General features: G+C 38.4%; 1 protein-coding gene across 1 annotated transcript in view; it reads right to left on the bottom strand.

Annotated features, from left to right (window-relative positions):
• Window positions 1–23062, bottom strand: part of poe (E3 ubiquitin-protein ligase-like protein poe) — an 849790-nt gene extending 826728 nt beyond the window's left edge. Inside the window, exon 1 of the mRNA XM_090388478.1 lies at window positions 22938–23062. Coding sequence (XP_090244604.1) covers window positions 22938–23062 — 125 coding nt within the window. The remainder of the gene's footprint in view (window positions 1–22937) is intronic.
• Between the last annotated feature and the right edge of the window lie 2094 nt (window positions 23063–25156).

The following is a 25156-nucleotide window of genomic DNA, read 5'->3' as shown; positions in this document are numbered from 1 at the left end:
ACTTGTGGGTTGGTCACTCGCACACTAGCAAGACTTTTTTTGATTTATTGGATGACTGTTTTCTACAACATGTTCATGAGGCAACCAGAGGGAGTAATACTCTTGATCTGATTATCACCAGTGATTATTCATGCATTAAGAATTCACAGATAAAGGAACCAGTATGTGACAGTGATCACTATGTACTAATGTGGGAATTACTTAAAGATGTAACTACCATCAAGGCTAAATGGAAAGGCTTTTGCTTTCGTAAAGGTGACTACATTTAAAAACTGTCTGAGACCTTTAGTCTCAGACAGTTTTTAAATTCTGTACAGTGGGATCAACTGATGATGTTACCAACACTGAATTCTAAATGGGAAGCCTTCAGGGACTTAATTTTGGAGGTTACTAGGCTTTTCATGGGGCTTAGAGGGGAACAGGTATCCTGTGTGTTATCAGACACTCAGCCTAAAACACTGATGGATCCAATATCTCTCTATTACAGAAGATTTAGGAGAAGTCCGGTTGGCCTGCCTCCCTAAAATCCACTCATGCACACCTTCTCGATGGTAAGCCCTGTTACGTCACTTAGGTGGCAACGAACGTGTAGAGTGGTTCTCTTCAAGACGCCTGGTCAGCGTGAAGAGGAAAAGACCAAACCCTCCAGCAATGAGAGCACAACAATACAAATGGCCCTCAGTCCCCAGCAGCTTTCACTCTCCCTCTTACGGCAGCGAGAGGATCAGAGTGGAAGCAGAGGGTGCTAAGAATCTCTGGATACGACCAGGCTGCCATGCACGGAAATTGAACTTGGCCTGTTATAACGTACGATCACTCATCGGTGAAGACAGGATATTAGAGCTGGAAAAGGAATTAGAAAATGTGAATTGGAATATCATCGGTTTGGCTGAAACAAGAAGAAGAAATGAATCACTTATAAGTTTATCAAGTGGAAATCTGCTGTACACCAATGGAAACAGTGAAAGGAGTGAAGGTGGAGTTGGGTTTCTGGTCCATAAAGATTTTAAAAACAACATTTTGGAATTCAAAAGTACATCACCAAGGGTGTCAAGACTAATACTCAAGATTTCTAAGAGGTACAAGCTAAAGATTATAATGATTTATGCACCAACATCGAGCCATGATGATGAAGAGGTTGAAGAAATGTACACTGAAATTGAGAGTCTTCTAGATGAGCAGAAAACCCACTACACTATTATTATGGGGGACTTCAATGCTAAGGTTGGAAAAAGGCAAAACAGCGCAGAAAGAGGAACTTTAGGAAATTTTGGAATTGGTGAAAGAAATAAAAGAGGTGAAAGACTTGTGGAATTTGCAGAATCTCAAGGAATGTCAGTAATGAACACTTTTTTCAAGAAAAGGGTGAACAGAAAGTGGACATGGAAGAGTCCAAATGGATTAACAACTAATGAAATCAACTTCATCCTCACTAACAGAAGATATATTGTGAATGATGTTACCGTCCTGAATAAGGTAAATGTTGGAAGTGATCACAGAATGGTAAGATGTACACTTGATATAGATGTAGGAAAGGAAAGGAAAAAACTGACTCGAGTAAATAATACAAAGGTCTTTGAAATAACAGAGGAGAAGAAAAAGCAGTATGTACTGGAACTTAAGAACAAGTTTGAGCTTCTGCAGACTGCTCAGGACCAAGATATCGACGAGGAATATTACAACTTTCTGAAAGTGATAAAGCCCAAGAAACCTATAGGGAAACAGAAATCCAAAGAAGAAAAAATTAGTCAAGAAACACTTGTCATGATGAACCAAAGACGACAAATGAAGAGCAAGAAAAACACTGACAGGGAGAAAATTGAGTATACTGAGTTATGCAAAGCCATTAGAAAGAGACTCAGAGGACATAAGAAGATTTAACACAAGAAAAGTAGAACAAGCATTAAGGGAAAACAAAGGATTTAAATCAGCAGCCATGAGCAGTAATACAGAAAGACAAATGATACTGAAACTGAAGAATAGCGATGGTGTACTTATAAACAGCAGAGAAGGCATAATTCAAATAGCAGAAGACTACTATAGAGAATTATACAAGGAGCAAGGGAATGATACCAGCAGTGGGGAACATGGATTGCAAAGTAGCAACACATACGACATACCCGATATTCTTCCTGATGAGGTAGAACATGCATTGAAGAAAATGAAGAATCGGAAAGCCCCGGGGGAAGATGAAGTTACTGTAGAGTTGTTAAAATTGGGAGGAAGAGACATAACACAAAAACTGGCAAGGCTCTTCACAAAGTGCATTAGAAATGGTGTGATGCCTAAGCAGTGGAATAATGCAATCATAGTTTTGCTGCATAAGAAAGGAGATAAATCAGAAATTGGAAATTATAGACCAATTAGCTTGTTATCCCATATCTACAAGTTGTTCACAAGGGTCATTACTAACAGATTAGAAAGAATACTTGATGAGAATCAACCGAAAGAGCAAGCTGGCTTTAGGACAGGATTCTCAACTATGGATCACCTTCACGTAATATCACAGCTAATGGAGAAAGCAAATGAATATAACACACCATTATGCCTGACATTTGTGGATTATGAAAAGGCATTTGACTCCATACAGCATAAGGCAATGTTTCGGGCACCGGAAAGACAAGGCATAGATACTCCATATATTATGATTTTGAAGAAAATATATGAGAGTGCTACATCCTTTATTAGACTAGACAAAGACAGTAGCAAATTTAAAATCGAGAAAGGAGTTCGACAAGGAGACACAATATCTCCGAAGCTGTTTACTGCTGCCCTTGAGGAAGCTTTCAGAAGATTAGACTGGTCGCAGAAAGGAGTCAATGTGAACGGAGAGTACCTAAACCACTTACGATTTGCAGATGACATTGTGGTCATAAGCCACGATCCCAAAGAATTAGAGGAAAATCTTAATCAGTTATGCACAGTTAGTAAGGATTTTGGACTGAAGATGAATATGGCTAAAACAAAAGTAATGATGAACAAGTATGCCACGGAAAGGGAAATAATGATTGAAGGAGCAGTAATTGAAAAGGTGGAGTCATATACTTATCTGGGACAAGTTATTAGCTGTAATAATGATAAATGGCTGGAAGTCAAGAGAAGAATAAATTTTGGATGGATAGCATTCAGGAAATATAGTCACATACTGAAGAGCTGGTTAGTTATTTGGTTATTTGGTTTTTAGGAGCATTAGCAACTAAGGCCATATTGCTCCGGGATATGCGGTGGTCATTCTCTGACCTTTCCACATGCTCCGTATTTGGTGGTGACGGGCTCGAACCCCGGTCTAATCAAGAAGCGTATGCTACGCACTGCTGCTCCTTCCCACCTGGCTACGGAGGCGCAACTGAAGAGCAATATCCCAGTTTGTCTGAAACGTAAAATAATGAATCAATGTATACTCCCCACCATGACTTATGGAAGTGAAACTTGGGCACTCACCAAAAGAATGGAAGAGAAGCTAAGAACTACACAGCGAAGAATGGAACGAATTATATTGGGAATCAGACTGTTAGATAAGAAGAGAAACACATGGATTAGGCAGCAAACTCAAGTAAAGGACATTCTTATCAAAACTAAAGAACTAAAATGGTCTTGGGCAGGACACATAGCTCGAAGACATGATGACAGATGGACTAAGAAAATAACAGAATGGTTCCCAAGAGGAGCTAGAAGAAAACCTGGAAGACAAAGGCGGAGATGGATAGATGAAATTCATGAATTTTTGAGTAGTAAATGGATGGCCAGTGCTCAAAACAGAAGGAACTGGAAAGTTGCTGGAGAGGCCTTCATCCTGCAGTGGATTGAAAATGGCTGATGATGATGATGATGAGGCTTTTCATTCCAACTAAGAAATACTGTTCAAGGTTTAGGCCTAAATAGATGTCACATGAATTAATGAGGATCATGGCAGAGAAGAAAAATGTATGGGATGCATATAAAGTATCAGGTGATAACAGAAGCCTATGGCAGGTATAAACTAGTCTGTAATCAAGTCACAAAGCAGGTTAGGCAGGTGAAGTCAGATTAAGTGAAAGGATGCAAAGAACTACAGCAAAGAGTTCTTTACTTATGTAAACTCTATAAGGAAAGGGATGAATCAGATTGGACAACTTAACATAGATGGGTTGACTATTGATGATCATGCTTAGGTAGCTGATAAACTGAATGAGTATTTTGCATCTACATTCACACATGAGGAGTTATTCAATGAGGGGAGTGCCAGAAGTTTATTAAACGCTAACAGGGAGCTAAGTGATTTTGTAATAACCGAGATGAAAATGGAGGAGAAATTGTTGAAGTTAAACATAAGGAAGGCATCTGGGATGGATGGGATCTATCCAGTTATATTAAAGGAGGCAGCAAAGGAAGTAAGCAAACCCTTAGCCATAATTATAAGAGCTTCCTTGGACACAGGGGAGGTCCCCATGGACTGGAGGTGTGCAAATGTATCACCAATTCACAAAGGGGATTCAAAAGGTGATAAGTAACTACACACCTGTTAGTTTAACTTGTGTTTCGGGGAAAATAATGGAATCACTGGTTAAAGAAGCATTGCAGGATCATCTAGACAAGACTGCAGTGATAGTTAAGACACAGCATGGGTTTGTTAAAGGTAGGTCTTGTCTAACCAATTTGATTGGATACTATGATGTGGTCACAAAGGAACTGAATGCCAAAAATAATTTTGATATCATATACCCGGATTTCAGAAAGCTTTTGACACTGTTGCACATGGAAGACTGCTGTACAAATTTGAGAGGTATGGCATTAAGGGTGATTTGCTACAATGGATAAACGGATGGTTGAGTGGGAGACGACAGAGAGTGGTAATGAATGGACACTGCTGTTTGTGGACAAATGTTATTAGTGGAGTTCCCCAGTGTTCGGTGTTGGGCCCATTGTTGTTTTGTATATTTATCATTGATATTGATGAAGGTATATCAGGTTTAATGGCCTAGTTTGCAGATGATACAAAGGTTGGCAGGGTTGTTAACGACAGTAAAGACAGTATGCTACTCCAACTGGATCTAGATAAGTTTGGAAAATGGACTGAGAAGTGGCAACTGAAGTTTAACATTGACAAATGCAAAGTACTGCATATGGGTAGCAATAACCGAAGAGAAACATACCAACTGTGTGGTACTACACTCAAGGAAGTAGAAAGTAAAAAAGCCCTGGGTGTAAAAAAGGTAATTGCACACTCAAATATGAAGTTCGCTGAGCAGTGCAGATGGGCTACAAGGGCAGATCATGGAGTGTTATCAATGATATATAGGAATTTTGCTAGCAGGGATAGGGAGGTGATTATCCCGTTATACAAGGCAATGGTCAGGCCACACCTAGAGACTGTGTACAGGTCAGGAGGCCTCATTTTAGGAATGATGTACAGTTGCTAGAATGAGTACAAAGAAGGGCAACAAGATTGGTGAGAGGAACAAAGGGGTGCTATTACCGAGAAATGCGTGAGGGGAACAAAGGGGTGCTCTTACCAAGAAACGCTTAAGTTCAGCAAATTGCAGCACCTGGAGAGTAGGCACCTGTGAGGTGATCTGATTGAGGTGTATAAGGCCTTGAATGGGTTGAGCAAGCTGAATGTGCATGCGATTCTTATTCCTGCTCAGACTAAGAACCTGAGGGGGCATAGATTAAAACTGAGGAAAGACAGTTGTAGAACAGATGTGCGGAAATTTGCCTTTAGCCAGTGGGTAGTTGATTGATGAAACAGGCTTCAGTCTTTTGTTGTGGAAGCTAATAGCCAAAATAAATTTAAGGCTGAGCTGGACAGGCATTTGGAACAAATGGAGGTGTGAAATGGGAGGTTTATTTTTTTTGGCTGATGCTGCATAAGCTTGCTTTCTTGCATTGTATGCCTCTACTAATACTAATATCAAAATTATTTTTTGCATCCAGTTCCTTCGAGACCAAATCTTAGTATCCATTCAAATTGGTTAGGTAATGTTTCCCCATAACAAACTGATGCTTTGTCTGAACTATAACTGCAGTCTTGTCTAGATGATCCTGCATTGCTTCTTTTACCAGTGACTCCATTACTTTCCCCATTACTAACAGACCTGTTAGTTTAGCAAAAATTAAACTAACAGGTCTGCAATTAGTTTAATTTATATGGGAAGCAGTAACCCCAGAGTGATGTATCAACTCTGTGGTACTACACTAACAGTGGTAAAGAACGAAAAGGTCCTGGGGGTAATTCTGTAGATCAGATATGAAGTTTTCTGTGCAGTGCAGACGGTCTGCAAGAGTAGCTCATAGTGTCTTGTCAATAATATACAGGGATTTTTCTTGCAGGGATAAGGATGTGATTATCCCCTTGTATAAGGCAATGATAAGGCCACACTTTGAGTACTGTATACAGGTCTGGAAGCCTCATTTTAGGAAGGATGTAGAGCTGTTGGAACAAGTACAGAGAAGGTCAACAAGATTAGTGAATGGAACAAATGGTTGCTCTTACAAAGAAAGGCTTAAATGTTGCAAATTACAGTGTCTGGAGACTAGGCACCTGTGAGGTGATCTGATTGAGGTGTATAAAGACTTGAATGGTTTGAGCATGCTCAATGCTGATGGGATTCTTCCTCTTGCTCAGAATAATCACCTGAGAGGGCATAAATTCAAATTGAGGAAAGACAGATGTAGGATAAATGTGAGGAAGTTTGCCTTTAGCCAGCGAGTAGTTGGTTGGTGGAACAGACTTCCATCCTTTGTTGTGGAAGTTGGTAGTCTAAATAAATTTAAGGCTGACCTGGACAGGTATTTTGAACAAACAGAGGGGTGAAATGGGAGTGATTTTTTTTTGGCTGATGAATAAGCAAGCTGCATAAGCTTGCTTTCTTGCATCATATGCCTCTACTAATGCTAATTACTCGTGTCACCCTTCGATCCCCTCCCTTTGTGAACTGGAGATACATTTGCACTTCTCCAGTCCATGGGGACCTCCCCTGAATCCAAGGATACTCTCATAATTATGGCTAAGGGTGTGCCAACTTCCTTTGCTACCACCCTTAATATAACTGGAGATACATTTGCACTTTTCCAGTCCGTGGGGACCTCCCCTGAATCCAAGGATACTCTCATAATTATGGCTAAGGGCGTGCCAACTTCCTTTGCTACCACCCTTAATATAAATGTATAGATCCCGTCCACCCCATGTGTCTCTTTTTGGTTAACTTCAACAATGTCACCTGCACTTTGCTCTCCATTATTACAAAATCATTTAGCTCTGTTAGTTTAACAAGCTTCTATCCTCCATTGCCCTAAATAACTCCTTGTGTGTGAATGTAGATGCAAAATACTCATTCGGCTATGCCAGCAACCTGGGCAGGATCATCAACAGTCAAACCATCAATCTCAAGTGGACCAATCTGATTCATCCCCTTCCTTCTAGTGTTTACATAAGTAAAGTCATTGCTGTTTTTCTTTCAATTCTTTGCCCAAGATTTCTCATAATCTGCCTTTGCCTGTCTTACCTCCTTTGTGACTTGATAACAGACTAGTTTACATCTACCTAGGCTTCTGTGTAGCCTGATAATTTATATGCACCACATGCATTTTTCTTCTCTACCACATGCTCATCTGACATCTATTTAGGCCTAATCTTGAACACTATTTATTAGTTGGTATGAAAAGCCTAGTAACTTTCAAGATTAATTCCTTGAATGCTTCCCATTTAGAATTTGCTGTTGGTAACATCACCAATTGTTCCCATTGTATAGAATTTAAAAACTGTCTGAGACCATTACAGTCATCTTTACAAAAGCCCTTCCCTTTACCTGCAGTGGTAGTTACATGCTTAAGTAAATCCCACATCAGTGCACTCTGATTACTGTCACCTAGCAGTTCTTTTATTTGTAGATTCTTAACACAAGAATAACCACTGCTGATAATCAAGATCAAGAGTTTTACTCCCTGTGGTTGCTGGAGATTTGAACAGAAAGCCAATTTCAATATGCTTCAATATGCTATCTTGTACCCTATTCCTTATATTTGATTACCTATAGTCAATCAAGCTTTTATTCTATTACCCGACTAGCTTACCACCATAATAAAATGAAGGAGAAATTTCTTTTTTTTACTTGTCTTTTGCACTTTGATCAAAGGTCTGCTGAACTCACTCAAAAATTTTCCCATTTATTCGCATTCTGTCAAAAATGCTTTCACATAAAAATACTAATGAATAAGTTGCTATATTTGATATATGCAAGTATTAGTTTTCTACATTTTGTCAGTTGTAGAACCTTTCTTACAATGTGAAGGATACACAGACAAAACCAGTTATCAGAGAAGGTGTGTCAATCCCAATCAAGTTTAAGAGTAAAAACAACCAAGATGCTTTTTAATCTTAAAAGGCATCTTAAAAAGCAAGTTTTCTTTTAGGTTTAGAGCATACATATTTCTTTGTGTCTAAGCTATTATAAATAATAAATATTCAGAAAACATCTAGTGGCAGCATATATTACAAGGAAACCACGAGCTTTTGCTGTACAAGCTAACAGATATAAACTACAAACTTCAATAGAAACCAAATTTAAAATATATAAAAATTACTTATGCTTCCCTCCACATGTAGGTACTTATTCAGCTTAACTCACACTCCCAGCCTCAGCCATCCATGGAGGTAACTTATTCTAGTAATTAATAACTCACTGGTCAAAAGAGAGGCAGTGTTAGGTGGGTCAGAAAACTGCTAGCTTGGAGGATTCACAGACTAACAGTAGCCACAGGCAGAGTCGAAATGATTCTTGCACTGCTTCTATTGTAATGAGCAGCAGCCTATAGAGCAAGTTGCTGGGTATTCCAAGAGCTTTTGGGAGTCATCATGGAAAAAGTAAATACATGGGCTGTGTTAGGGTAACTAAAAGTAAGAACAGATGCATGTATACTTGCAAGTACACCGACGCTAGAAGTATAGTAAATAAATGAAGAATTTGAAGTGCTGATCAAAGCATCAAAGGCAGATACTGTTGGGATATCAGAGACAGGTGTCAAACAGATATAAGTAGTACAGAATTGGAATTTGGGGAGTACAATGTGTACAGAAAGGATAGACAGGGGAGGGAGGGAGAGAGGGAGGAGGAGTTATGCTGTTAATTAAGAAACAAAATCTAACGAAGTGCATCCAGTTGACATGAGTGGACAGTGCAATGCTGGGTCAGTTTGGTGTGACATAAACACTGGGAAAGGGAAAATGAGTAGAAGTGTGTTATAGGCCTAATGACTCTGATGAGTACAACAAACAATTGTGCAGAGAACTGAGTGGGTCAGTAAATAAGAATGTCTTGTAATGGGGTATTTTAGCTTTCCAGATATTGACTGGAACTTGTGGGTTGGTCACTCGCATGCTAGCAAGACTTTTGTGGATTTATTGGAGGATTGCTTTCTACAGCAACATGTTCGAGGGGCAACCAGAGGAGGTAATACCCTTGATCTGATTATCACAGTGATGATGCATGCATTAGGAATTTTCAGATAAAGGAACCACTAGGTGACAGTGATCACAGTCTACTAATGTGGGATTTACTTAAAGATATAACTACCATCAAGGGTAAAGGAACGGGTTTTTGTTTTCTTAAAGGTGACCACAGTGGTCTTAGGCAGGTTTTGAATTCTGTACAGTGGGATCAACTGATGATGTTAAAAACAGTGAATTCTAAATGGGAGGCCTTCAGGGAATTAATCTTGGAAGCTACTAGACTTTTCATACCAAGTAAGAAATACTGTTCCAGATATAGGTCTAAATGGATGTCAGACGAACTAATGAGGCTCATGGGAGAGAAGAAAAATGCGTGGGATGCATATCAATTAGCAGGCGACACAGAAGCCTACTGCACATATAAACTAGTCTGTAATCATGTCACAAAGGAGGTTAGGCAAGCGAAAGCTGATTATGAGAAATCCTTGGCAAAGGATGCAAAAAAAAACAACAAAGAATTCTTTAATTATGTAAACTCTAGAATGAAAGGGATGATGTCGAAAACAGTGAATTCTAAATAGGAGGCCTTCAGGGAATTAATCTTGGAAGCTACTAGGCTTTTCATACCAAGTAAGAAATACTGTTCAAGATATAGGCCTAAATGGGTGGCAGACGAACTAATGAGGATCGTGAGAGAGAAGAAAATGCGTGGGATACATATAAATTAGCAGGTGACACAGAAGCCTACTGAACATATAAACTAGTCTGTAATCATGTCACAAAGGAGGTTAGGCAAGCGAAGGCTGATTATGAGAAATCCTTGGCAAAGTATGCAAAGAAAAACAACAAAGAATTCTTTAATTATGTAAACTCTAGAATAAAGGGGATGAAGCAGATTGGTCCACTTGTTGGTGATTTGACTGTTAATGATGCTGCTCAGATAGCTGACAAACTGAATGAGTATTTTGAATCTATATTGACACAGGAGGAATTCTGTAAGGAAGGGGAGGACAGAAGTTTACTAAACTAACAGGGAGCTAAATGGTTTTGTAATAACGGAGAGCAAAGTGGAGGAGTACTTGAAGTTAAACATAAAAAGGCACCTGGGGCAGATGGAATCTATCCAGTTATATTGAAGGAGGCAGCGAGGGAAGTAAGAAAACCCTTAGCCATAATTATGAGAGCATCCTTAGATTCAGGGGAGGTCCCCATGGACTAGAGATGTGCAAATGTATCCCCAATTCAAAAAGGGGATTCAAAAGGTGACAAGTAACTACAGACCTGTTAGTTTAACTTGTGTTCCGGGGAAAATAATGGAATCACTGGTTACAGAAGCATTGCAGGATCATCTAGACAGGACTGCAGTAATAGTTCAGACACAGCTTGGGTTTGTTTAGGGGAAGTCTTGTCTCACCAATTTGATTAGATATTACAATGTGGTCACAAAGGAAGTGGATGCAAAATATAATTTTGAAATCATATACTTAGATTTCAGGAAAGCTTTTTATACTGTTGCACACGGAAGACTGCTGTACAAATTGGAGCAGTATGGCATTAAGGGCAAGTTGCTGCAATGGATAAAGGGATGGTTGAGTGGGAGACAGCAAAGAGTGGTAATAAATGGACACTGCTGTACGTGGACTAATGTTATTAGTGGAGTCCCCCAGGGTTCAGTGCCGGGCCCATTGTTGTTTTGTGTATTTATTAATGATATCGACGAAGGTATATCAGGCTTAATGTCCAAGTTTATAGATAACACAAAAGTTGGCAGGGTTGTTAATGATAGTAAAGATGGTATACTACTGCAAAAGGATCTAGAAAAGTTAGGCAGATGGGCTGAGAAGTGGCAACTAAAGTTTAACATGTTGAATGCCGACTACAAGTTAATTCGTACTTGGCGATCTGGCCCAGGATGCCGACTATGAGTTAACTCTAACTACTATGACTTGCCTTTCGGGCACAGCTACGAGTATATTCGTAGCAAATATTTGCAACTGATGGATAGTTGGCTTCTGGGATAAGAATGAAAAATGAACCAGGCATCAAAAAACAGAATTTATTCACAAAAAGAAATATTTTTTTCCCACAAAGAGCTAGCTTCTCTTAGCGCACTGGACAATAATAACACGTTCCGTGGAATTTTTTATTTCACGTACATACTCGACACGGCTTAGTCTAAATAATGAATTTTATGTTCAGACCTAATCTTCTTTGAAACGTTTAGAATTTTTTCTCCAATCAACGATTCAATGTAATTTTTCCGTCAAGTTACGGGTTCCATCATAAAATGTCCAAAATTCAGAGAAATCAGTAACTTGATGGAAAAGGGTGTATGCATTATGCATACATATTTCTATAATATGTAATGCAGTTTTTTTTCGGACATCTGATGGTTTTTCTTAGCACTGAATAATACAAGAGCATTTGATCATCCGATTAATCTATGAACCAGGACTATACGACTCGTCAAAAAACTCTTCAAATTCTGAGTCACTCATATTAGCATAGAGCTCAAGCTCTTCTTCAGTCAGTGATCTCTTCTTATCCATGTTTTCGGTTCTTTTTAGAATGTAACAAAGTACTAAATACAATGTACATAGCAAAGTCTGTGTCACTGCAGCGGATTTACGCACAGCACTGATTTATATACAGAGAATTCTGCAAGTTACAACACGTTTGATTTAATCAAGTTAACTCATAGTTGGCTGCCGCAAAGAATTTTCTACTGCATACGCCAACTACTAGATAATTCACGATGCTTTTTTTTACAACAATAAGCTTTTTTATGAGTTTTGGTGATGAATATATATTATAATTTGGGTTTTGAATAATTTAACATGCCTAACTCAAATTGGCGTCGGAGACTAGTTTACCCAAATAAGCTTGGCAGTCAACGTGTTAATATTGACAAATGCAAAGTACTGCACATGGATAGCAGTAACCCAAGAGAAACGTACCAACTGTGTAGTACTACACTCAGGGAGGTAGAGAATGAGAAAGACCTGGGGATAATTGTGCAGTCGGATATGAAGTTCTCTGAGCAGTGCAGACAGGCTGCCAGAGCAGGTTATGGAGTTTTGTCAATGATATATAGGAATTTCACTAGCAGAGACAAGGAGGTAATTATACCTTTGTATAAGGCAATGGGTAAGGCCACACCTTGAGTACTGCGTACAGGTGTGGAGGCCTCATTTTAAGTAGGATGTACAGTTGCTAGAACAAGTACAAAGAAGAGCAACAAGGTTGGTGAGAGGAACAAAGGGGTTCTCTTACCAGGAGAGGCTTAAATTCTGTCAATTACAGCATCTGGAGACTAGGCACCTGCAAGGTGATCTGATTGAGGTGCACAAGGCCTTGAATGGCTTGAGCAAGCTCAATGCTAATGGGATACTTTCACTTGCTGAGACTAAGAACCTGAGGGGGCATAGATTCAAACTGAGGAAAGACAGTTGTAGAATAGATGTGCGGAAGTTTGCCTTTAGCCAGAGGGTAGTTGATTGTTGGAACAGAATTCCATCTGTTGTTGTGGAAGTTGATAGCTTAAATAAATTTAAAGCTGAACTAGACAAACATTTGGAGTGACCGGATGGGTGAAATGGGAAGGTTTTTTTTTTCTTTTGTTTTATTTATTTTATTATTTTTTTTTTTTTTGGCTAATGCTCTATAAGCTTGCTTTCTTGCATCATATACCTCAACTAATGCTAAGAAAACTTCCTGGAATCTGCTCTAAACTCCTTCCACTGTAATTTTGAATTTATGGCCCTACTTCTGGAATCATTGATAACATTGAAAATTTCTCCCTCATTCATTTTACTTTCATCTCACAGAACTTTATGCACTTCAATCAAGCCTCCCTTAAGTTCCCTAATTACCAAGTGTAGTCTGCAGTACACATGTTCAAAGTGTTTTCTCATATCGATGCCCTTTTGCCAAAGTCACCAGGTGTGCTATCCACCTTTGGACAATAATAAAACAGGAGAATTTTTGGAAAAAGAGGGAAATTTTTAAATTCCACACTACCCTACAAAATTAAATCTTTCCAATAATTTTTTTTTTTTTTTTATCAAAACCCCAAACACGAAAGGTATCAAAACCTATAGTACTTAGCACCGTGCATGGGTTGAAGGAGAAGTATGGGGGGAGGGGATGCCGGAAACTTTGCTCTAGAGACTAAACATGAGTTTCACCACTACAAACATTTTAAGTTAAAATACAGTCATAGGTTTGTTTACCAGTACAGTACGCATTCAAACATTAACTTATCTAAATTTTTTCTGTTTGTGAATTTTTGTTTAAGCTGTCTGTTAGTCATCAATAGATTACAATTGCTTCAAGATACCATTACACATTTTGCCCTCTTCAAAATGTTCAATCAAAGTTTTGTTTAGTTTCAATCAAAGTTTTGTTTAGTTTTTTTTATAACAATGGCACTGATTATCAGCAGCAATTAAAAATCTTCAAATATAAAAATTCTTGAAGATTCAATAAAGGAGCCCTTAGATGGCAGTGATCTTAACATATTGTGGTGGGATTTATTTCAAAGAAACTACTGTCAGGGCTAAAGAGAAGAGATTTTGTTTTTGCAACAATGGGTGCTGACATTTTTTAAACTCTTATCAGTATGACAAACTCATGTTAAAATACATAAATCCCAATGGGGAGTGCTCGGAGAGGTAATGATAGAGGCCAAAAAACATTTTATACCAACCAAGAGATTTTGTTCAATATTTAAATGATGATTTAAATGATATCAGATGAACTTAATGGCAGAGAAGAAAAATTCATGTAATGATTATAAATTGTCAGAGAATAGAGTCCTATAACAAATAAAAACTAGTATGTAATCAATCTATTCAGAGGGGTTAGGCAGGTTAAGGCAGCTTATGAGAAGTCTAAGTAAGAATGTAAAGAAAAGCAACACATGGAATTCTCTGCATATGTTAACACTAAAATCACAGGAAACAATCACATCAGTCTATTGGATATATGAATGGTATAACTATGCCCATACAGATTGCTTATAAACAAATATTTTATATCTACCTTAACACATAAAGAAGTTTTTAGAGATGGGGTTGAGCAGAAGTCTATTTATAATTGGTTTGGAGTTAAATGATTTTATAACGATAAAAGAGTATGGTGGAAGAAAAACTGCTGCAGCCAAAAGTGAAAAAAGGACCATAGGCTGATGAAATCAAGCAAGTAAATTAATCTATCAATGGCTGTAACAGCATATAGCATTAGCAAAAAAAAAAAAAAAATTGAAAATTAAAATGACTTTCAGAATGATGTAAATATGAATTTTTAAAATTCCTTCAGTATATTTTTGACTTTTAATCTGCACTGTTAGCATTAGTAGAGGCATATGATGCAAGAAAGCAAGCTTATGCAGAATCAGCCAAAAAAAAAAAAAACTTCCACTTCACCCCTCCGTTCATTTGAAATACCTGTCCAGCTGAGCCTTAAATTTATTTAGGCTATCAACTTCCACAACAAGGGATGGAAGTCTGTTCCACCAACCAACTACCCGCTGGCTAAAGGAAAATTTCCGGACATCTATCCTACATCTGCCTTTCCTCAATTTGAATTTATGCCCTCTCAGGTGATTATTCTGAGCAAGAGGCAGAATACCATCAGCATTGAGCATGCTCAAACCATTCAAGGCTTTATACACCTCTATCAGATCACCTCGCCGGTGCCTAGTCTCCAGACACTGTAATTTGCAAAACTTAAGCCTTTCTTCGTAAGAGCAACCCTTTGTTCCATTCACCAACCTTGTTGCCCTTCTCTGTACTCGTTCCAGCAGCTCTACATCCTTCTTGAAATGAGGCCTCCAGACCTGTATACAGTACAGGTCTGTTGATTCCATTGGAATTTGAGAAGTATGTCCATAAAAAATATCAGATCTGAGTATCAGGTATTCTGAGCATACCTACATGCCAGTTCATATAACAACAGGCTTGGGCCTTTGTTGAGAATGTAAATTGGTAGTAAAAATGAACATCAAGGGTTGGAAAAAATTATTTCTATAGGCATGCAGATATCCAATATTAATTTAGTTTCGGTTTTAATTTTGATTTCATACCTTACATGTCATTGTTTTAGTTTGAAGTGTGTTAGTTGGATTATAATTTTCTAGTGGAGAGTGGAATTGCAAAACTTGTAATTCACATTACAAGTTTTGGTCAATGTTTGGTCAACTGTTGTTAGTGGACTTTACATTCTGTGCAGCTGATCATGTAAGTGGAATTCTTATTTTTTATAAACCTTGCCATTAATTTTTTAAGTGCTAGTGTTCACCTAGCACAGCTTGACACACCAAATAAAGAGTCACTAATGGGGCTGCTGATATGACATGAAATTTGAGCACATTGGCACTTCAATTCCATATGCAATGTCAACATTGTCCACAATACTAAAAATTAAGACAGTAAACTTTTATAATTATATCAGCATACAACATTATCAATTTCAATTGCAGATTTGTCTATTTTTACGTACAGATTTGTCTATTTTTATGTACAGATTTATCGTTAACTTTTATGTGCAATCTGATTCACATATATCATGCACTTGATTACAGAAATTCAATCAAGCATAGGAAAGTGACATAAGCAAATTAGCATTAGCAAAGGCACATGATGCAAGAAAGCAAACTTATATAGCATCAGCCAAAAAAAAAAAAAATCCAATTTCACCCATCCACTCACTCCAAATGTTTGTCTAGTTCTGCCTTGAATCTATTTAAGCTATCAACTTCTACAACAACAGATGGAAGTTTTTTTTTTTTTTTTTTTTGATTTGTTAGTTGTTGGCGCATCGGCTTCTGTGGCCATATTGCACCTCCCAAGGTTTTTGCAGTACTTTGATCCAAGCCCGAGGCGGGAATCGAACCCGCGACCTTTGGGTTGCCGGGTAGGTACTTTACCCACTCGGCTAGCCCGGTCGGCGACAACAAACAGATGGAAGTCTGTTCCAGCAATCAACCACACGCTGGCTAAAGGCAAACTTCTGCACATTTATCCTACAACTGTCTTTCCTCAATTTGAATTTATGCCCTCTCAGGCAATTATTCTGAGCAAGAGGAAGAATCCCATCAGCATTGAGCATGCTCAAACCATTCAAGCTTTTATACACCTCAATCAGATCACCTCGCAGGTGCCTAGTCTCCAGACACTGTAATTTGCAAAACTTAAGCCTTTCTTCATAAGAGCAACCCTTTGTTCCATTCATTAATCTTGTTTCCCTTCTCTGCACTCACTCCAGCAGCTCTACATCCTTCCTAAAATGAGGCCTCCAGACCTGTATACAGTACTCAAGGTGTGGCCTGATCATTGCCTTATACAAGGGGATAATCACCTCCATATCACTGCTAGAAAAATTCCTCTATATCATTAACAAGACACCATGAGCTACTCTTGCAGACCGTCTGCACTGCTCAGAAAACTTCATATCTGCCTGCACAATTATCCCCAGGTCCTTTTCATTCTCTACCACACAGTTGATACGTTACTCTGGGGTTACTGCTTCCCATATGCAGTACTTTACATTTGTCAATGTTAAACTTCATTTGCCACCTCTCAGCCCATCTGCTCAACTTTTCTAGATCTTGTTGCAGCAGCATACTGTCATTAACAGCCCTGCCAACCTTTGTATCATCTGCAAACTTGAACATTAAGCCTGATGTACCATCACCAATATCATTAATAAATACAGAAAGCAACAAAGGACCAACACTAAACCCTGAGAGACTCCACTAATAACATTAGTCCACGAAGAGCAGTGTCCATTGATTACCACTCTGTCTTCTCCCACTCAACCATCCCTTTATTGAGAGCAGCAATTTGCCTCCAATGCCACACTGCTCCAATTTGCGCAGCAGTCTTCCATGTGCAACAGTATCAAAAGCCTTTCTAAGACCCAAATATATGATATCAAAGTTATTCCCTGCATCTAGTTCCTTTGTGACCACATCACAGTATCCAATCAAATTGGTCAGACAAGACTTCCCCTTAACTTCCCCATGCTGTGTCCGAGCTATAACTGAAGTCTTGTCTAGATGATCCTGCAGTGCTCCTTTAACCAGTGCCTCCATTAATTTCCCTGGAACAGAAGTTAAACTAACAGGTCTGTAATTACTTGTGTTGCCCTTTGATCCTCCTTTGTGAATAACTGGGGTCACATCTGGCTGGCTCTCAAATTCTTTAAATTTTTCAAAATATTTTTTAAACAAAGTATATGCTGAAAAACTTATTATAAGACTTACTTTAAAGTAAGTCTTAGATTAGATACTATGAAGTTGTCACAGAGGAACTAAATGAAAAAAATAATTTTGATATGTATACAGTACTTAGATTTCAGCAAAACCTTTGTTACTGTACCATATATACAATTACTGCTACCCACATCTAGGAAATTGGAGCAATGTGAAATTATGGGCAAGTTCTCGATAAAGGGATAGTTAAGTGCCAGGAGTCCAACACCAACCCTTATGGAACCCCACTTATCAGTGGACTAATGTGATTACTGGGGATTCCACAGCTGTTGTTGGAATCCTTACTTTTTTTAATACTTATGTAGGTATTTCAAGTTTGATGTCTAAGTTTGCTAATGATAAAAAGGTGATTATAGTGATTAATGACAATAATCAGGTTAAGATACTTCATGGGGATCTAGATAAATTAAGCAGATGGGCCAAAAAATGATAACTGAGATTTAACAGCAATAAATGCAAGTATTGCATATGGATAGCCATAATCCCAGAATAACATAACATTTACACTGTTAACAAACTCAAGATAGTGGAGTGTGAAAAAGTTCTAGGGATGATAATGTGGTCCAACATGAAATTCTCTGTTCACCATAAAGAAGCTGATAGAACAGCCCATCAATCTCTATCAATTATATACAGGAACATTGTCAGCAGGTGCAAAACAGATGATTATTCCACTGTATAAGGCAATGGTCAACATATGTGAAATACTGTATACAGGTTTGGAAACTTCAATTTAGGAAAGATGGTGATCTGTTGGAAAATACAATCATGTTGCAGAGAACAGCAACAAGATTATAATGCAAGAAAACAAACTTATAAAGCATCAGCAAAAAAAAAAAAACTTCTGCATTACCTGTCCATCCCCTACAGTAGTTTATCTAGTTCTTGAATTTATTCACACTTCTGGCTTCCACAACAACAAAGGGAAGTTTCTTCCAACAATCAACCACCCGCTAGCTGAAGGAAAATATCTGCATATCTATCTTGCAGCCATTCTTCCACAGTTTGAATTAATGACCCCTCGTGTGGTCTAAGCAAGAGGAAGAATGCCATCTGCATTGAGCTTGCTCAATCCATTCAAAGCCATAAATACCGTATTTCCTCATGAATAAGATGCACCTTTTTTCGAAAAATTTGGGGTCTAAAAACTGGATGCGTCTTATACAGTGGTTGTAGATTTTTTTTACTTGCATTTCCCGCTTTTTCGTGCTTGTTGTCTTTGCGCTCATTGTTTCGCACTTGTTACCGGTATATTAGGTTACGTTTTGCCACGTTCTGCCCAGAAATGGCTCAGAAAAGATTTTCATACAGTGCTGAATTCAAGTTAAAAGTGATCCAGTTTGCAAAAGTGAATAGAAATCGTGCTGCTGAACATAAGTTTGGTCCTCCTCCAACTGAGAAAACAATTCAAGACTCGCTACGGGAAGAAGAAACCCTACTGAAAACACTACGGCAGAAGAAGGCCATTAGAGGCAAGTCAGCAAAATGGCCTGATTTAGAGAGGGAAGTGAAGATATGGATTGAGGAGCAAAGGGCAATTGGAATTCCTGTGTCCACAAAGATGGTTCAGCATGAGGCAAGAATTGCTGATGAAAAAGAAGTTACTGATTTCAGAGGAGGACACAATTGGTGCTTCAGGTTCATGAAACGGAATGGACTAAGCATGCATACACGCACCAGACTTCCCCAAAAGATGCCTGAAAGCTATGAGCAGAAGGTCCTTGAATTTCATCGTTTTGTCATTCAATGTTGGAAGACACATCAGTTTGAGTTGGGCCAGATTGCAAATATGGACAGTCTCCCTTCAATTTGATGTCCCAAGTAACATAACTGTTGATAAGAAGGGGGTGAAAACTGTAACTGTGAAGACAAGTGGACATGAAAAGAGCCATTATACAGTTGTTCTAGCTTGTGCCAACGGAACCAAGCTGCCTCCTATGCTTATTTTCAAATGCAAAACAATGCCAAAAGAAGACATTCCTCGAGGAGTGATTGTCCACGTTCATGACAAGGGTTGGATGGATCAGGATGGGATGAAGATCTGGTTTGAGAAAGTTTGGAGCAGGAGACCAGGTGGGCTCTTATGCAAACCTGCCCTATTGGTGCTTGATCAGTTCAGGGCACACATAACAAAAAATACAAAGAAGATTGCTGCAGAGCAAAAAACAAAACTCGCCGTCATACCTTGACATCCCAGCTCCAACCACTTGATGTCAGCATTAACAAACCCTTCAAAGCTGCCATGAGAGACGAATGGAACCAATGGATGAAGTCTTCTGGGGACAATTTGACACCAGCAGGAAGAGTGAAGAAACCAACTATAGGAGAAGTTTGTACCTGGGTGAAAAGATCCTGGGATAATATCAAGATTGAGATTGTTGTCAAGTCACTTAAGAAGTGTGGCATTTCAAATGCCATAGATGGAAGTGAGGACGAGGCAATATATGAAGACAGTGATTCGTCATCAGACACAGATGAGGACAAGCTAATGGATGGGAGTTTTGACAGTAATGAGTTGTATGAATTTTATGATGAATAAAACTTGAGTTCAATAACTTTATGTAATACATTTTTTTTCAAATTTCCTGCCCCAAAATTAAGGTGCGTCTTATACATGGGGAAATACGGTACTTTGTTCAGAACACCTCACAGATGCCTATTCTCCAGATGCTGCAATTTGCAGAATTCAAGCCTTTCTTGGTAAGATCATCCCTTTCATTCCCTTCACCAATCTCATTACCCTTCTCTGAATCTGTTCCAGCAGTTCTACATCCTTTCTAAAATGAAACATCCAGATGTGTATGCAGTACTCATAATGCAGCCCAGCCATTGCCTTGTACAATGGAATAATCATCTCCTTATACATGCTAGCAAAATTCTTGTATATCACTGTATCTTGTATATTCTGGCAGCCTCTCTACACTCCTCAGAGAACTTCATATATGACTGCACAATTAGCACCGGGTCTTTTTTATGTTCTACTACTCTGAGTGTAGTACCACACAGTTAGTATGTTAAAATCTGGGATTACTACTACCCATACATATTACCTTGCATTTGTCAATGTTAAACTTCAACTGTCCCATCCCATGGGACAGTTGAAGTTCTCATCCCATCTGCTTAATTTTTCTATATATTGTTGCAGTAACATACCTTGATTATTGTCATTAACCACACTGCCAATCTTAGTATCATCTGCAAACTTAGACATTAAGCCTGATATACCTTCATCAATAAATATAGAAAAAACAACTGGAATAGCAGTGAACCCTGAGGGAATCCACTAATAACATTGGCCCACAAAGGGCATTGTCCACTAATAACCACTCTGTCTTTTCCCACTCAACCATCCCATTATCCATAGTATTAACTTGACCTTAATGCCACACTGCTCCAATTTATTCAGCAGTCTTATGTGCAACAGTATCAAAATATTTACTGAAATACAAGTATATGATATCAAAATTATTTTTTGCATCCGGTTTTTGTTCTACATCATTGTATACAATTAGATTGGACAGTCTTGTCTGACCAATCAAACAAATCCAAGCTGTGACTGCATTCTTGTCTTGTTTTTTAACTTCATTCCTGTCTAGATGGTCATGCATTACCTCTTTAACCAGTAATTCCATTATTTTCCCTGGAAGAGAATTTAAGTTAAGTGGTCTATAATGACTCATGTCACCTTTTGATCCCCTTTATAAATTCGGGAAACATTTGCACATCTTCAGTCCACAAGGACCTATCCTCCAAATCCAAAGATGCTCTCATTATTACACTAAGGGTGTGCTTACCTCCTTTGCTGCCTCACTTTATATAACTGGGTGGAACCCATCCAACCTGGGTGCCTTTTTATGTTTGGCTTCAATTTCTCTTCCACTTTCCATTACCACAAAATCATTTAGCGCTTTGTTAGAATCTGATAAATTTCCATCCCCTTCTCTAAAGAATTCTTCAAACAATTTTAGATGCAAAATACCTATTCAATTTGTGAACAGCAGAATCAACACTAACTGTGCATCACAGACATCAAGTGAACAAATGTGATTCAATCCCTTCCTTCTACTGTAGCAAAGAATAAGTAAATAGCAAAGAATATATAAGCAAACATGAATGTTGATGAATGTTGTAGGAAGGTTTTTTAGAGGTAGGTCCCTAAAGCACCGAATGCAAATCAGAAGCAGGAAAGAGCGAGATTGTTGTCATGAGACTGTGCAGCATTTTAAAGTTAATGAAGCTCAGTTTTGGGGATGGTATGTGACTATGGATGAAACATGGGTGCACAAAAGAACAACTGAAACAGTGGAAGCATCACTCTTCTCCCCCTCCTAAAAATTTTCGAGTGCAGAAGTCAGCTGGGAAAGTCATGTAGTAGTAGTAGTGGAATGTGATGCAAGAAAGCAAGTGTATGAGCTTATGCAGCATCAACCAAAAAAAAATCACAACATTCCCTCCAAATGCCTGTCCAGTTCCTCTTAAAATTTATTTAACCTATCAACTTCCACAACAACAGATGGAAGTTTGTTCCAGCAATTATACCTTCATCAATATCATTGATAAATATACAAAACAACAGAGGACCCAACACCGAACCCTGTGGGACTCCACTAATAACATTAGTCCACGAAGAGCAGCACCCATTAATTACCACCCTCTGTCTTCTCCCACTCAACCATCCTTTTATGCATTGTAGCAACTTACCCTTAATACCATTCTGCTCAAATTTGTACAATAGTCTTCCATGAGCAACAGTGTCAAAAGCTTTCCTGAAATCCAAATATATGATATCAAAATTATTTTTTGATATCATATGTCATCCACCTTTTGAGATGCAGGAGTGATTATGATTAATTTCCTGGAACAAAGTGCCACTATCACAATGCCGAGTACCATTCTAACCTACTGAGACGTTTCTTGTTTTTCAGCACGGCTTGTCAGGCTATGCAATACCACTGCCGGGTTCAGAGATAAATTGTATGATGGCCGAAATCTCTAAATTTTTAAATCAGATATTTTTACAAGCGTTTTTGCCAAAACGCTTGTAAAAATACATAAATTAAAATTAAGTTCATACATAATTTAAAAGTATAACATTAACAGATTTATATCAGTATATGCTACATATAAGTACTATAACAGCAGACCACTATGCAATATGATTACTCATGATACAGTTGTACATAATAGAATTTCACTCAATCGTAATGATTCAATACCAATTTTATATGTATGTACCTTCTTATAACCGATCTTATAATTTGCTGAATATCATTTCTATTCGCAACGCCTTGCGAAGAGGTCAATAATAACACCGAAAGTTCCCCGGAAAGACATTCTGTCTTAACCTCACTAGACGCCATCACTACCTAAGTCAAGACTTAGGAGATAACAGTTTTCCCTATCTCCCAACAAAATTATACATATAATTAATAAAAATAATAATAATGCTTCAACTATATTAATAGAACGAAACATCCTATTTATTCCTTGTTGGAAATAAAGCGACAAAACATTTTAAAATATTAAATTTCATATTCACAAAGAGTGAAATAATTTAATTCTGAATATAATCTCCTACATCGAAATTAGGTGTGTGACAGGAGTCAAGTGGAAGGAGGACTTATATAAAAAAATAAAGTGACGTCGAACGAATGCTTCGCATAGCAGGGCCGTGAAACCCCCATATAGTGTGTTTACAATTTAATAAATTGTTCAGCTAGCTTGCTTAATTTGTAGGATGAAAAACCTCAGTGCCAGATATGATAATATTGTACACCTTTCCGAACCGACTAACTCCAGGATAGTGGGAAAAAAATCCATAGTTGCGATCTTGCCGAGAATTCAGTCCAGACCTTTTCCAGAGATGTATTAGATCAGCAATAAAAACCGATCTGCTAGCTATGAAGGCCGTCTCTATAATTGGCCTGTAATAATGAAATTTAGACGTCAGGCTGATTAAAAAAAAAAAAAAAAATACACGGCTTTAAAAAAGATTTAATAAAAATCTACCATATGTATAAAAAGAGGTTGGGAAATATCGGGTTTCGTGAAAAGCTTTGTTGTGTAAATAGCATTAGTAAAGGCACATGATACAAGAAAGCAAGCTTATATAGCATCAGCCAAAAAGAAAAAAAAAAAAAAAACATTCTCACTTCACCCATCCACTCAGTTCAAATGTTTGTCTAGTTCTGTCTTAAATCTATTTAAGCTATCAACTTCTACAACGACAGCAGAAAATTTGTTCCAGCAATCAACCACCGTTTACTTCTGCCTTGAATCTACACTGTGCTGCTACTTTATTACACCTGCCTAGTAGCGTTTGAGCCTCCTTTAGCCTTCAAAACAGCCTGAATTCATTCGTCTATTATTATTACTAGCAATATGGTGCAAGGAAGTCTGAGGCTTATGCTTCAATTAGGCATGCATTGAACAAGATGCTGAAAACGTTGTGACATGAGTGTGTCACGCAGTTCCTTGAAATTCGACGGAGGTGTAGGCCTGCAACGAACAGCCCTTTCCAGCTCATCCAACAGATGTCCAATGAGATTGAGAACCGCGGACTGAGCGGGCCACTGCAACAAAGAAAAGCCATTGTCATGTTTCTCGAACCATTCCATAGAGATTCCGACTTTGTGCACCGGTGCATTATCCTGCTGGAAGTAACCATCTGACTGAGGATAAATTGTCAACATGAACGGATGCATTGGGTCAGAAACAATGTTTAGGTACGATGTGACATTCAGACGTGAATCTATGGCTACAATAGACCCAACGTGCAGACGCGGATTTAACGGCGGGCGCACCGGGCGCGCGCTCTAGGCCCCGATTCTGAAGGGCCCACGCAAAACCCCAACAAATTAGTTGAACATATTAGTTCAACTATAATAATATGTTCAACTGTTAGTTCAAAACTTTGTGATTATTATTATGCTATTATTAATTATATTATACATATATTATATTCAAATTTTATTGGAAATAAAACATTAATAGAACATAATATTTTTTATTTATTTAAAAAAATGATTAACATGTATTTTTATTTTCCCTGTCTCTCTCTTTTTTTTAAGGGACCCAATATTTTCTTCTGTGCCCGGGGCCTCAACCGACCTTAATGCGCTCCTGCCAACATGTGCCAAGAAAACCTTACCCACACAATAACAATACGCCCACCACGTTACACAGTAGTCGTCAGACTTTACGGGTCCATGGATTCATGTAGTTTTCACCAAATTCTGAGCCTTCCATCAACATGATGTACCAGGCACTTCGACTCGTCAGACGAAGCAACTGTTTTCCAATCCTCGATAGTGCAGTGCTGGTGTTGCTGCGCCACAGGAGGCGTGCTCTTGTTCTTCATTGATAACAAAGATACGCGATGTGGCCGTCGGCTGTTGTAGCCCATTCGCGACAAAATGCGACTAGTGGTCAGTTGCGATATTTTGTTCTGTGCA

This window comes from Mastigoproctus giganteus, chromosome 14 (genome assembly GCF_048544385.1).
Source record: "Mastigoproctus giganteus isolate SK-2022 chromosome 14, ASM4854438v1, whole genome shotgun sequence".
In the NCBI taxonomy this organism is placed as follows: domain Eukaryota; kingdom Metazoa; phylum Arthropoda; class Arachnida; order Uropygi; family Thelyphonidae; genus Mastigoproctus; species Mastigoproctus giganteus.
Note: the sequence above shows the minus strand (reverse complement) of the source record. Positions and strands in the feature narration are given on the sequence as shown.